This window comes from Fistularia commersonii, chromosome 30, assembly GCF_037954325.1.
Source record: "Fistularia commersonii isolate RoL2024-O1a breed Wild chromosome 30, RoL_Fcom_v1.0, whole genome shotgun sequence".
Lineage (NCBI taxonomy): Eukaryota > Metazoa > Chordata > Actinopteri > Syngnathiformes > Fistulariidae > Fistularia > Fistularia commersonii.
In genome coordinates, this window is record NC_141313.1 from 5,779,951 (window position 1) to 5,795,772 (window position 15,822).

The window sequence follows — 15,822 nt, forward strand, 5'->3', positions numbered from 1 at the left end:
ATAATGTTCTTTATCTTCTGGAATACAATTACAAAAGGATTCATTACAAATCAGCTGTAATATTGCAAGCCTTTTATTATTTTAATATTGCTGATTATGGCTTACATCTTAAGAAAACTCAAAGATCCCATCTCAAAATATTAGAATATCATGAAAAAGTAATTTTTGTTTTTTCAATTGCGTTAGAGAAGATAAAGAACTTCATCACAATATTCTAATTTTCTGAGACACTCCTGTCTGTATGTATGTATGTATGTATGTATGTATATCCAAACAGTATATTCAGTAATATTAGCAGTTTTTATCAGGTCAAATATTAACATCCCTAGATCCTTGAGAATTGTGGCCATTCAGTGAAATATCCATGACCCCTGCTCTCACTCACCCCCCCCCCCCCCCCCCCTCCACAACACTTCAGATGGAAATGTGACCAAACAGCAGCTCTCTCCTATATGCACACACACGTACACAAACATAGAACCCTCATTAATCCCAGTGTGGGAGAACGACACGTCTGCAATCAGGCAGTGTAATCTCTCGTAAATGAGGCTGTGGATGGAGCCTCCAGACTGGCTACGTGCCTAAATTACACACGCACACGCACACGCACACGCACACGCACACACACACACACACACACACACACACACACACACACACACACACACACACACACCCCACCCTGACATCTTGTGCAACAGCAGCACACGCCCTGACATTTACCCCCTAACCCACTTCCATTGCGCTGAAACAAGCATACGCTGACCGACAGTAACAACTCCATCTACGTACATAAACAACACTTTTAAGTTGGTTTCCTATCTTTCCTTATCAAAAATGAACGTAAAGAAGCACACAATAATCTAAAATAAATTATGTTCATGAAAAATTTTGAACACATTATTTGTCTGGTATTTTATTCAGCATTCTGTATTTTTTTGGCATCCTGAAATGGTGAATGCAAATCAGCATAAAACAAACAACTGCATGAAATTTTAATGTGCCAAAGAGAAAGTAAACTGCTCGGCACATAAATCTAATCTGACCGTAACATGGGACTTTTTTTCCCCTCCAGAAAAAACATCAACATACTTTACAGGGCATGTACGGCGTCATGTCTCGCATGTAGGTAATAATTACGAACCCACAAAATACTCGCACTCACTTTAAAGATGGGCAAATACCTGCTCGCTCTTTCATCCCGTCACGATCCACGTCCACATTCCACAGCGCCTCCCGGTACGTGATGGATACCTTCACCTTAACCTTTATGCAGGGTCAGAATGGTGGGGTGGACAGATTGTTTCAGGAAGGGCCCATTTAAATGACGGACCATGTCACAGGCTGGCAGCTTCAATTGGGTCCTTTGTCTGATAAGTGGCCTGGTTCTTCTCGCTTTTCACCTTCCGTCCATCCGTCCCTCCGTTTATCCCCCGGCCTTGTCACTTTTCTCTTCCCTCTAATCTTAGTTTCCCACCAAAAGCAGCGGTTAAAATATTTAACCTCATGCTGCTCTGTGTATTAAATTTTCAGAGTTTTTTTGAAAACCTGAATCCCCTGGAAACAGTAGAACGTGTGACAGTTTATGAAAAACATGGTAAATAAAAGACAAAGCATAATGTCATGGAATTTCTTTACTTAGTCGTCTAAAAAAATAAAAAAAAATAAAAAATGATTCGAGGTTTATTGAATGCGTGTTTCAAATATCCCAAAATGAACCAGAAATTATGAAAGTTAGGGAGAAAGTATATTTTTATTACTAGGAATAAAAAATAAAAAAAAATAAAAAAAAAACACCTGGAAAATACTACTTGAAACTATCAAGAATCCATCACTGACTAGATTAAGATTAATTCACATTAGAACTTGTGGCTGGAGAGGTTAGTTAGAAACAGGAAAAGACATTGAGAGGAATCAAAATCACTGTCTGTCTGATTATATCGTTCTGTGTGTCAGATTGTGCAAAATCATGCTTGACTCAAGTTTTGGGAACATCATGAAATCAGACCAAAATGGGATCCAATCCTGATGTGTAAAATGGTCTTGTAGCCACCGGCCATGGCATGAAAACCCAGTAAAACAACGACACAATAGATCATTTGGGTCATAAAATAGTTAAACATTACATCACTTGCAACCAATGATTATGTCTTGGCTGCTGATGACCACTAGGTGGTGGTGTGTAGCCGTGCACACACAACCTTGACAGCTCATACAAAAGAAAAACAACAAACCTGAACAAAGGCAATTTCTCCTAAAAGGGATTGTTTTTAGAGCCTCGGGTGAAACGTCTATATTCTCCAAATCACCTGTTAATAAATAATAAGGGCGGCGAGCCCACCGATAATTAGACGCTTATCAGGAGTTTAGAGAGCGAGAGCGTTGATCTGAGTGTTTAGCTGATGTAATTCCGTTGAGGCTTATCAAAGTGACACTGTGGCATTTCGCATTCCCGGGCTCTACTTTTTATCTTTAGAGCTTCTGTCGTGAGATGTGTCAAACAGGGGATGCAGCCTTCAACAGGAGGGCCCGGTTTGAAGTTTCAATGCCAGAAATAAATAAATATACATACATCCCCGCCGAATCGTCCTTGGGCACGACTAAATTCCTGCCAGCTTCAGGGTTGATGTGTGGTGTTGACCTTCCCGGATGAGATAAGTTGAGTTGAAATTTAATTCATTCAAATATTTGTCAAATGCCACACTGAACCTTTCACAAATGTTGTGACCCAAATCCCCCAAAGATGTCCATTTTAATGTTTATTGATGAATTACTGTATTTTAACCATTTTAAGTAATTGAGATACATTTGTGCTCTTATATTTTACTCGCTTGTTTTTTTTTTTTCTGCCACAAGTTTTGGCAAGTCAAACCATTTATTTTTGATAAAGATTAGAAATGTTCTTATACACCTTCCTATATTTTATGATACCAATATGGTTTTGTTTGAAGGGAGATTAGTTTCAATGTTGACAGTAAAATTAGGCATCAGAATTTTCCAGCATGAAAAAAAATCCAGGATATTTTATCACAGTCAAATAAAATTTGGTACAGGTCAGTATACTCCTCAGCCCAAGGAACAAAAATGTAATCCGTAAATGACTTAAAAACAAAGTCTTTATCAATGTATAAATCTTTTTTTTCCCCACAATTTGAATCTGTTTTTGGTGGGGAAAAAATAATATCCCATTTTAAGTACCTCCAGTAATAAGACTGTTGTAATCAGTAATGAGATTTGGAAAGCTGTGCTAAGCAGAGATAAAGGACAAGGAGGCATGGAGATTTAAATCACGTTTTTTAAAAGAAACCAAAGGTATGTTTCCCTAAATCCTCAACATGCTAGGAAATGGGATGTCAGGGACAAGTCTTTCTGGGGAGTTCATCGAGGACTTGTTGCATGAAGACTGTTGGATGCGGTGAGACAAACCGCGATGTAACAAACGCCTGCTCCCGTGTCTTGCAGGTTTCCGAGAGAGAGACGCTCAGCCAGTCGGCAGACAGTCCGGCCACAGACCTGGCGGTCAGCAGCTCCCACAACGGACCTCTAACCAGCGGTACAAGTAAGCTGAGGATCATATATCCATTATATTCATGATATTATGGTTGGAGTATCAACTGCCCAAAACAAGGATTCTTCACTTTCACTCAACCAATGAATGTTTGAGCCAAAGAACTACAGTAGTTCTCGCAAAATATATAAACAATATTATGTTGTCACACCAGAGCAGTTAGTTGAGAGTCAGTTTAGTTTGCCCTGTCCCGGTTCGATCCGTGTGGAGTTTCCATGTTCTCCCCCAGGGTTCTCCGGGTTCCTTTCCCCTTTCCAAGAACAGTCAGTTGGTTGACATTCGACTGTAAATTGTCTCAAGGTGTGAGTGAAAGAGTTCATGTTTTGACGTCTCTTTATGTAGCCTTGTGAATGACAAGTGACCAGTCCAGGTTTAACCCCGCCTGTCACCCGATGACGGCTGGGATTGGCTTCAAACCCCCACCCCAGCCCCCTCTAAAACCCCTTGAAATAAAAAAAAAAAAAAAAAAATATTGACCCAAAAAAAGGACATATTTATCCATCTTGATAATGAACATCAACGTGCACTCAGCCAAACGATGCAAATGAAAAGCCGAAGGATAATAATGATAAATGAAATATGTATCTGTTAAATTTTAACATAAGCCAGCAAGTACTGATGCAGATTTATCTGTAAATCGCTGATAGCTACTGACAAAACCAGTGGACTGGTGTTTCTATTGGGATTATGACTTTTGCATGGCAGCTGGTGGTTTTGGTTTATTTTAAGCTTCAGTTTTGTGTCGTGTTCTTATTCCCCGTCACTTGAAGGGAAAGTGAATTGCTCGAACAGAGCAATTGCTCGAGCAGAGCCTGAGGTTAATTCATTCATTCACTCTCCATAATGCTTATCCATACAGAGACGTTCAGGCAATTTAGGGTCTCCAATTGACCTGCTCGTCGGGGGAAACCCATGCAGACACGGGGGAGAACGTGCACATTCCACATAGAATACAATCACGGACCTTCTTGCTTTAAGGCAGAAGCGTTAACCCCTCAAAGCCCGAAGTCATCCCGCACAATATATCGAGAGCTCATCCTAACAAACCGAAAGAGAAGCTGACGTTTGCTTTCCCCTCTTCTTCCCGATAGTTCTCACAGATACGCAGGACATCAGCCCCCAGCCATCAGAGGAGATGCTCTCCAGCCAATCGGAGCTGAGGTCCTCCAAGTGTCACCAAGACCGTGAACTTCCCAGCATTCCCCCAAACAACGCTCTTATCGGAGACGGCCCCCCGCCGTCGGGGGACAGCACTTACGAGGTCAAAGCTTAGAGCCACTTCAGAAAATGTTGTTGTTTCTCGACCTGAGCTTTTTTTTTTTTCCATGCTGGAGAATATGATGTGAATAGATGGTTGGTAAAAAAAAAGAAAACTCTCCAAACTCTAATGATGGCCTTTTTTCAGGTGGTGAAAGAAATTGCAGTCGCGTCTCGTGACGTCAGCGTGGAGGATTCCCTTTACGAGACGGTCAAGGAGCTGAAACACCCCCTCTCACAGCCGGGTCTCCCCAATGGTACAGCCGAGCTGAGCCCCGACGAGCCCCCCCTTCGCCCCCCTGCCCTCATCAACGGCCACCTCAGCCCCTGCACGCCTGAGCGGGGGCCCCTGTGCGCAGGGGTAGAGTACGCCTCAGTGGACCTGAATAAGAAGAGCCGCCACAGTGCCGACATGGAGGCCAAGCGGCGCTCTGATAACGCCTGCATTCCCTCCCTCAGGCCTCAGGAGGAACCTGAGGAGGATTTACCTCCGCCGGTGCCGGAGAAGGTTCTGGATGAAAACGACAACCAGCCAGTGTTGATGAATGGCCTCCTGGGGGCCGGCCTGCACAATGGAGAGGTGCGGAGCGTGTGTGTGCCTTTGTTTGAGCGCAGTGTGTGCGTGTCTCACAACTGTTGATACGCTAACATTTGCATAATGTGTGTCGGCTCATAACTCATTAGAACAAAGAAAAGAACCTAAGAAGCAAAAAAAAAGGAATAAAACAAATCCCCTCCATAATAGTTAAGACTCAGATTTATAACCACTCTCTTGGTCTTTCTCTGGCCATTTTTATTTTCATGACCTCTTCGCACACGACAAGATAATGATTTTACCGATAGATTTAACTCTCCTAATCCACGGCATTTCATCTTTGTTTTGTTTTTAAACCATGGCATAGGATCCTAAACATGCTGGCAATAAGAATGGACATCTCCAATATATATTAGCACCTCTTCATCTTAAAAACAGTGTGAAATTACCCTCCAAAATCTGCAGCAGGTCACCTGACGCTCTGCCTGACCTCTCTGGAAAATCAACAGAGGAAAGAAAGAAAGGGAAAGAAATTCACAATAAAACTTTTATTGAAATTTCATCAGAAAGGAAAGGAAAACTGGCAATAAATTACAGTTAAATGACACCAGAAACAGTTAGAAGAGATGTTTCGGGGTCAGAGGTATCAGAAGGTTGAAATGTATATTTGAGTTTGTAATTGCATGTTAGTCCTCAACAGGAATTAAAATAAAATTAAAAATTTGATAATTCTCCTTCAGCTGAGAAATATAGTTAGTATTGCTGTTGCGTGTCTGGTTTGTGATTTTCTGACCTAATCGGGACATTTTCGCAAACGTAATGCAGGCAGCTAAGTTTGATAATAAATGTAATTTTTGTGATTTATTTTTTTCACTATTTCCCCACATGCCCAGGGCAACATGCTACTTTTCTGGTCTTCAGACTAATTTGACTATGTTGTAACCCCGGCCGGGGCTGCAATATTTCTCCATAACTGGCGCATGTGTAAACAGGCTTCAGATTGCTAACAAGATTCTCATTAGAATTTCACAAGATGACAATATGTCAATGTTGTGTTTACAGCTTGTTGTTCCCGAGCGGCTGCGCAATCAATTAATTCAGCTTTAACCAATAGAAAATGCGGCTAAAAGTTGATATAGTGTCCTTCAGAGTATTTTTCCCCTCTCCATCTCCTCCTCCTCGCTCTCCGCCTTTGTCTATGCGGCTGGAGCCAATTATTTATCAGTGATGCTCATTTGGACAGCACAAGCGTGGGGTCCTCTCTGACCCCCGCGTCCGCGATGAAATCTTTATCAACTCAACTTGACTATATCGCCAAATCACACAAACAGACACACACACACACTCTCATATCGTCTCATAAATGTTATATAGGGACCTACTTGTGCACCATGTCAGCATGTCTAGTCAGCATTAATTCCGTTATTTCTCCCCACCCGCCCCCACCTATAAAATATATTTAGATTGTACGATATGCGTTTGCATACATTCTGCTACACAAAGACCCCCTGGGGCTGATTTAAGTTTAACCCGGAGTGCTTCTGGCTCCCCGTGGCTTATGCCCTTTTATGACCAGGAGCATTCGGTGATTTGTCTTGTCAAATAAAGTGTGTGCGTTGCATAACTGTGTGTGTGTATCCGAGCCCAGTGAGCGCCAGCTGGCCACCATCCCTATGACAGTTAGTGTGCGTTCATGATGGATGATCCGACCAACAGAAACCCTCTGTCTGTCTCTGATACACGTATTCGCCTGGTGCCTATATGTAAATGTCTAAGAGGAATCCCCTCAGGTAGAAGCCTAGTAAATGCTTCGAACACGCACATACACATATGCACACCCACACACACACACACACACGGTATGACTTTATTATACACATATCCCCTAGAACTCACACTTGTACAACAACAGTATGACCTTTGCATCACAGCTCCGATCTTGTGCAGATGTACAGTTATTGAATAGTTGTAAACAGTAATAAGACTTGTTCACAGTAATTTGCCTGCGTTTTGCCTGGAGGCCTTTAATGCGAGCGATAGGAAATGAATTTGACCCGGTACAACGGACTGCTGGGAAAGACCCCGGGGACACAGTCCAGGTAAACTGGGATGTGTGGCATGTCGGCGCTGCGGAGCTGCCTGCTCACTCAGAATCACTGTTGTTAGACCGAAGATTGGATGCGGGGAATTTGAGTTGTTTTCTTAAATGCGCAGATAATCTGGACTGATGTATTCAGATTGATGTATACATAGTGTGTGTGTGTGTGTGTGTGTGTGTGTGTGTGTGTGTGTGTGTGTGTGTGTGTGTGTGTGTGTGTGTGTGTGTGTGTGTGTGTGTGTGTGTGTGTGTGTGTGTGTGTGTGTGTGTGTGTGTGTGTGTGTGTGTGTGCGCCAATATCTTGGTCAGCATGACTGACACATTGACACCTGAGATTTAATCAGCTTACGCTCAATTCTGCATGTCCTGCATGTCTTTGTGTCTCCTGCACACACACTCACATAAACAACATCCCATAATCCTCTCTACATAATAACTTATGGCCACACCTAAAAATATTGCTGTATCACATCCGTCAAGCACTGCTTCTGGCTATTAGAAATGAGTCTTGCTTTATTTAAGACATTTAAAATTTCAACATAAACATGGCAAAATGAGGTCAAAGGGACAATAAAGAAATAACCTGCTTGTTAAAGACTTTTCAAAATGATGAAAAAAATCTGAAACGACTCTTAAAGACCTTTAAATGTATCTTCGGTAACAAAATATTTTAGAACCTTCCTTCCTTTTTGATACTTTTAATTCTTTGTAAGCACTTTCTAATTCCCTGCTGATTTTTAAAGGAGACTCATTAAAATGAGTCTTTTAACATTCATTTGAAATAAATAATAATTGATTTCAGCCAAATGTGGATTATTTCACACAATATGTAAAAAAAAGTAAGCTAACCCTCTCTTCTATTGTTTTTTCCTGTTGTAAAGATTTTAAAATGTTCCATCATCAGCAAGCTTTTAAATGATCTTTTCATGCATAATTCTATAATTCCGGAGTCCCAGATTTTCAACTGTTACATTGTTTACGACTCAGTGGCACATTTATATCTACATTTGTTAAAACCCTGATCGTTAATGATCCCGAGGCGAGGATAAGCACTTTGCTCAGCTCAGTGAACTAATATTGTGATTCTGACTCAGAGTTGCGGCGGCTGGTCTTGAGTCGTCCCCGTCGGTGTTTCACAGGAAGCCTCCTTGGGGCTCTCCGCCTAATTGGTTGGCTAATTTAAATGAAATGGAAAAGCCATCTGCTGCAATGCTGAGTGTGTGTCAGATCTATAAAAGTAATCATGTCTCCAAACATGCGTTAGCCATAACTTAATCATATTGATTTATGCTCTTTGAGAAAATGCCCGAGAAACGTGTATCTGCATGAAGATTGAGGACGGCGTGATGGATGGTCCGTGCGTGCGGGGTTCCTTCTGGTTCGGAGCTTTTTCTCAAGTCGTACGTTTTATACGTTGCATGGACTATGACTCAGAGAGTGAAGAACTTCCCATCTTTCGGAAATAAATCAGCCTCAACCTCTCACCACCCCGAGTCCTTGTTGAAGAACATTTCACTTAGAATTCTCTGCACATCATTCCTCGTGTACTTGGAGAAATAAACAAAGTACCACTTAGCCTTGACTTGTTACCTTTGCGTGAAAAAGACTTTCTTGCGCGACTGCTCGTCAAAGCGGAAGAACATTACACCAATCTGTATAAAAACAATATAGAATCCCTCGACATTTTGAAGCTCATCCTTTCTGTGTCTGGTGAGCTTATGTTAATAAATATTTGTTCTTTGCTTTGTGTGTCAACTTTAGCTGAAAAATAGCCATTGTTATGAGCACTGCTAGTTTAGTGGTACCTCTTGGAGGGACTCTATCTTATAGATGCACAAATGCCTAGCCGATCACGTTTTTTCTTTTCTTTTGGCCTCTATTGATCCCCACTGGGCCATAACACAATAGTGTTCTCTACCTCTCCTCGTCATCTCCCATCACTTGAACTTGTAGCCATGAATAACCCCAAACAGTCCTACGCCATGTTTGTTCTTGAGCATCCAGGTAGTGGAGAGCTATTTTCCAGATACAACTGTGGTTCATTCGAAGTACATGGTCTCGCCACTTGAGGCTTCTTCTCTTGATCTCTCAGATGATGCAGTAACATTTGGTCTTTTTTGAACAGCGCCTCATTTGTGATTTTGTTTGGCCCAGAGATTTGACATATCCTTCTCGGGCAGTCATTGTGAAATGAAGCAACTCTCTGAAAGTCTCTCTTAATAACACTCCGATATTCAGAGCCGCACAGCAACACCGTCCTTAGGTTGCTTTTGTAGTTCTTCAACTTGGTTCTCACTACTGTTTGGAATTGTAAATATTCTTGAGCTTGGAACAGGCATTCTGGGCTTCGGGCAGTCTGGCCCTATGCTCTTTGCAGGCACCCTGGTCTTTGCTTTAGATGCTACCCAGGTAGACTAAGTCATCCACTTCCTCAAGCTGTTGATTGTTGGCCATGATCGGTGCTGGTTCCAGAGGGTTGATAGATATAACATCAGTCTCTGTGGAATTGATGTATAGGACAGTCTGTTTGGCATATCTATCTATCCTGTCAGTCTTGCCCTGCAGGGCATATTGGTTTTGGGACACCAAGGCCAAATCATCTGCCAAATCAAGGTCTTCTGTCATACGTGGGATGTTTTCGTGTAGATATAATCTTTGAATATAAGCCCTCGATCCTCATATGAGGATCTTTTTTGAAAAAGAAAAAAGCTTCATGTTGAATAACAAATCTCAGTTTTGAAACTTATGTAGTTCCTATTAGTTCTGGATTGCAAAATCATTTCAAAAAAAGTCAAAAAGTCAAGGTCTCGAGGAGTTGACTGGGTATCTCAAACACTGGACTGATCAACTGTAAATAGATATTAGACACCAAGTCACGTAGGCGCAGGGAGGAATGTTGAGACGCAAAGCCTATAACATTTCATTTGATATGAAGTATTTAGCTATTGCCAGTAGTGTTATTGAGGTTCTTGTTAGACCACTGAGGTGCCGTCGCTGTCAGATGCGTTTTGTTGATTAATGGCTCTGCCATCGATCATAAGGTGAAGTGGACTGAGGCTCTGCGTGAAAACATCACACTCTCTGTCATCGACCATCGACTTTCACTCAATAGTTTTCTTAATAAATGAGCAGTTATATACAACATTAGCCTCACGTGTATCACAAATGCAGATCTTGTTTCTCGCCCACTGCTGGGAATAGCAGAAGTTCGCCTCATCGATCAGTTACCAAGCGTTCTCTCAAGACATGCAAAGAGATTTTCCACTGGTGTTTATGTATTTGAGAAGATGTCGATACTTTGCCAGCATGTTTTAGTAATGCAGATCAATAAGAATGGCAGCCATGTCTTAATTGCATTCACTCAAATTTCTTTCCAATAGCATTATGGGTAGAACCAGTGTTTTTGCTTGTGAACAAGGTTGTCACCAATTTAGATAAAAATTCCAAGAAGCATGTGACGGCTTCGCTACAAATGCTTTCGAGATGAGGAAGCATTGACTTTGTAGAGCATTTCTTTCACTGCTTCATTTTCCCCCTCTAAGCGCTGCGTGCCCGATCTAAATCTATCTTTTTGTTCTTTTCTCCTCCAGTTGCACTCCCCTCCGTCTCCGGCGCAGGGGTTCGACAGCAACGTTTTGTCAGACAATGAGGTAAGCGCGTGTTGAATTCCCATATTCCCCAAACTGACGTCTCCTGTCCCGAGACAGGAGCTCTTTACTCTGTGAGTGCCAGTGCCCCGAGCACCGGAAAAAGATTTCAAAAAAAAAAAAGAAAAACTGGATGAATCTGGTAACAAAGGAAAAACACAACAAGGGGATTTTCAAGTGTCTTACCTGTTGTCACATTCCTGCTCATAATTTGACTGTCGTGTCAGAGTCATAGCAAAGGTGATTTACCCCGATGTGTCTGTGTCCTTCAGGCACCCGTGTACTCCACAGTCAACAAAACAAACTGTGACAATGCTGGGAATCAGGACGACAAAGAACACGACTACAGCAGCATCGCAGAGATCAAGGGCTTGATCCCGGCCGTGTCCTCTAGTGACCTCTACGCGACCGTCCGAGACATCTACGCCCAGCCCGACGAGCCCTCCCAAGGCGGAGACAGCGTCTTCGACTGCACAGACCCCGGTTACGAAACCATCCGTATCCCAAAGACTAGCAGCTCGGATGAAGACCAAAGGGCGGGGCAGGGAGCGGAGGAGGCGGACGCCGCCCACGCCGAGCCCGACTACGAGAGCGTAGGAGAGCTAGGCCTGAGCCGGGAGACGTCGCGCCTCTGAGTCTCATATCTCCACCTGGTCAAGAAGAAGCCTCCCCCTCTGCAACGCCTACGTCACTGCAGTGCTTTGGACTTGCATGACTTGGCGTAACATTAGCAACGACTCAGCACTCGCCACGGCGCTCATCATGGATGCATGAGTGTCCTCACAGCTTGGGTACAGATAATCATCGTAACTTGACTCCTTTAATTTATAAAAGCAGGGTGCATGTCATTGGTACTAATAGCCCGTAATTACAATATTACCCAAAGGTCCTTCCTCATTTGTAGTTTAAGGGACGCGCAGAGTTTCTGTGATATTGACCCGTTTGCCATGATCCCTTTCACAGATTTAGACAATTCCGGAATGCTCTGGCGTACATGCTGTGACTTATCCGTTCACTTTGTTATGAAATAATGACGTGAGATCAAGAGATCGTGTACATTTGAAAACTCACTAAAAAACGTTGGGTGCCGGAATTGCACGCAGTGAGTAGAGGTTCACAAGGGTTGAAAAAAAAAAAATCAGCTCACCAGGACAATTAACTGTGACATATACATCAAAATAATGGTGATGTAACAACATAACTGTGCTACTTCTTGCGAAATAGGAATACTTTAAAAGTACAAGAGGATGTGCAGAAAAACTTTCAAACTCTTGTTTTCTTTAAGGGGTCTGGTCTCATCTAGCAAACCAGCAGGAAGGTATGTTAGATGGGACTGATAAGCGATTGCATCCTGTGTCCCTGTATTGCTGTAAAAAGAGATCATGGCCAATTTCCCAAGGAATTAGTGTGTCTCCGTAATCCTACAGGAGCATGCACTTTGAATTTATCAGTAACCTCAGTTGATCTCGCACATATAGTATCTATGGCACAACACTTGATTGTGAAAAATGTCAGATCCACAAATATCTGATAATGGCGACACACATGCGTCATATCAAGGCAAGTGTTGAGGACACTGTCAGTGCCTGTGATTAAAACATTAAAAAAAAAAACCCAAGAATTTAGTGCCATATTATCACAAAATATACAGACTTGTGACGGTAACAGTGTTGTATCCCCTGTGCAGCTGCTAGTGACAGTGTCTCAATTGTACCTGCCGTTAGAAATGTGTGTAATTCTCTGAGAACAATGGTAACTTCTGCACACTAGCTACTATTCACCATGAATAAAAGAGGAAACCGTGAGAAAGGCCAGTTCTGCAGATCCACAGGCCGAGCCCCAAGCTCGGCCAAACAATACGTCCCAAAAGCATTTGTAGATGTTTTATAGTCCATGTCAACCTTTTTTTTTTTTTTTTGAGGAAATTCCTATTTATTTAGAGATGCATATTGGTGTCCTGTGAAATGTTCCAGAGTGGGTCTGTGAGGGAAACGTACTTAGGATTTTGTTGAAGTTTCTCGAATTTTTACGAAGCATCTCAAAGGGATTTGTGAGAGCGAGACTTTTTGAAGGTACGCATACCCATGACCTTGTGAGGAAAGAAAAAAAAAATACTGTTAGCAGTTGTGTTGATTTTATGACTGACCTTTTGTGTCTCACATTTGGTGAGGGCACACACACACACAAAGATAAACAGATGAAATATTGTGAAATAAAACAAGAAAATGTTCAGATTTGTTTTCCAAAACAGATAGACTTTTACACAATCAATATTATTTCTGTTTTGAACATGAATTTCAAAGTTTCCTAAACATGGTCTTGTAAATGTCTTTAATATTTTCAAGGTAATTTGAATGATAATTTGTTTTTAAATGAACCCCCTCTGCTTTTACTTGTTTTTTTTTTTCCATCATCTATTTCTGGCTACGACCCGCAGGAGAATAGGTCAGCTCATAAGATTCTTCATTTTTTGTTTTTCTTGTATTCTGCTGATCTCGGTACAGCCGTGATTCGAAAGCACAAGGATTCATATTAAGGTACTGCGATTAAATGTAGTTTGTCGGAAGTGTTCCCATTCCAGCGACGTCTGTGCACAATTTCAATATGTAACGCTTTGTAATACATTAGTCGCACAATAAGTCCATATCCCTTTGTAGCTTGTAATAACGACATGCCAATCGAGGCTTGTATATAGTTAGAGCACTATTTTAACCAACTCTTACTCGCTGGAAGTTTTATGTAAGCCTTTACTTATTTGTACAATGTCCAGAGTGGTATCATTTGAATATGAGTCTGTTAAGAGCACTGATGTATGTTAGCCTTATATAAAAGAAACTTTGTTGTGCGATGCTTTTTACCTTGTATTGTCACTCAAAGTTGTCGTGTAGCTTTTTAGTTCTGACATGTTGTAACCAATCAAATGTGAAAAAAATGGTACATTTTGTTGGTACATGCATTCAAAGAAATACAGCGCGTGGTACTTACTTATTTAAAGATGGAGCAGCTGTCTGAATACTATTGTTTGTTTTGAAATGACAGTGCTTTTTTTTTTGTTCTTGCTGTAAATACTGGATGTAATTCAGCACTGGCGTATTTTGTCTCCTACGCAGAATAACCCACCCACGTCAAAAATAATCCAGCGTTACTCGTCGGCTTCATGATAAACGCAGGAGGTTTTTGGTCTTTCTTGCCCGCACTGACTGCCATTAAATCAATGATAACAAACATTTTGGCCGTTATCTACCAGCTATGCTAAAGCAAAATTGATTAGTAAATGTGTTTCAGTCTCTGAACAGTGCTTGGTAAAATGAAACAATTCACCTTTTCAATCATGATTATCAGCGGAAGCCTGTACCATACAAGATTTTTAGAGATATCCGGGGTAAAAACTTCAGATATTGCAAGTTTGGCTGATACATTAGCCACATTCCATTGTCGAGCTAAAGCTAATTTACACGTGATACTGTTGCACAGTCCGTGAAAGATGTCGGGCTGGCTGTACTTTTTTTATTCAGCCTTAAAATCCTATATTGACAAGAATTCCAACTTAGAGAGACTGTATAATGCCATGACATGGGAAAATGACTATCAGGACGTTTGGAAGATGTTTGATTTTGGTTGGGTTGCAACAAATATTAAAAAGTCACAATATCAACGTTGGGTGTCGTCAATATTTTAAGCTATCGGCCGCGAATGGACATGTTGAGCTGGGCCTCGTGTAACTGAATCAAGGTAGGTGCCTGAATGTAAATGTGATCAATCGATCGGACGTTTCACATCCCGACATTAGTCTATCGGTCAAACCGCCATATCAGCTCACACAAATTATTTCGTGAAAGGCTGATATCGACCAATAAAATCAACCGATATCGGTCGGGCTCTATCACCCGTGCCACCAATAACATTTGAGGATAATTCTTTGCGCAAGCGTTGCTTTTGTGATCTGGGAGTGGGACAGGGGAACGAAGGGGTACCATCATTTTGATATAATGGTGTCACACAACGCTATAAATGACCTCTAAGCAAACGATCTGTCAGACAGAGATGTTTTAGTGCCAATTCTGGCCAGGCCAACACACACCCACGCACATTGTTAATAGATACTTACCTAAAATCACTTATTCTATTTAGCTGTCCATCCTTGTCATATAAATACACGCACTCGTATGTATCCCCCTCCGGGGAATGGGGATGCGGCGGGGATTTCAGAGACGGTCCCCTGACTGCCTCTCCTTCGGCTCCACTACTCCCGTAATGAGACCATTTGTTCCTGTTACAACCAGCAGACAGCTCGACTGTGACACCCGCTTTTGATCACGGGGCAAAGCCTATTTTGGCAGTTATGACCACATCTGTCACTCCGCCCTGTCCGGGTTCCATTCTGCAGATGTAAATATTTTATGATATAAATTGTCCTATTAAAATATATATATAATAAAATAGGACGCTTTGACTTTTTATTCAGGGGGACGCCGTCATGGAGAAATAATGCGTGCCTCGTATGATTTTTCTTAAAACATTACGTTTGACATTAATTAGGCCATTCTTTCAGGCAATTGGTAATATATACTACCTTCTCAGCAGGTGATAATTACAATGAATGAATTTATCCTTTTTTCTGAGACAACATTCTAAAACCACGGAAGGATTTTTAAAGGAATTTTGATCCTTGGTGATAGAGATGGTTACGGGCAGATTTTAAAATGTTAAAGAATGA

General features: G+C 41.7%; 1 protein-coding gene across 2 annotated transcripts in view; it reads left to right on the forward strand.

The window, feature by feature from the left end:
* pag1 (phosphoprotein membrane anchor with glycosphingolipid microdomains 1) overlaps positions 1-14,760 on the forward strand; it is a 55,024-nt gene extending 40,264 nt beyond the window's left edge. The window contains exons 5-10 of one of the 2 annotated variants that reach the window (XM_086178195.1): positions 3,463-3,559; positions 4,660-4,829; positions 4,974-5,191; positions 5,285-5,405; positions 11,049-11,108; positions 11,378-12,238. In XM_086178195.1, the coding sequence (XP_086034321.1) occupies positions 3,463-3,559; positions 4,660-4,829; positions 4,974-5,191; positions 5,285-5,405; positions 11,049-11,108; positions 11,378-11,740 (1,029 nt within the window). In that variant the 3' untranslated portion in view covers positions 11,741-12,238. Of the gene's footprint in view, positions 1-3,462; positions 3,560-4,659; positions 4,830-4,973; positions 5,406-11,048; positions 11,109-11,377 lie in introns of both variants that reach the window. The other variant, XM_086178194.1, reaches the window with a different exon arrangement.
* Positions 14,761-15,822: the final 1,062 nt, after the last annotated feature.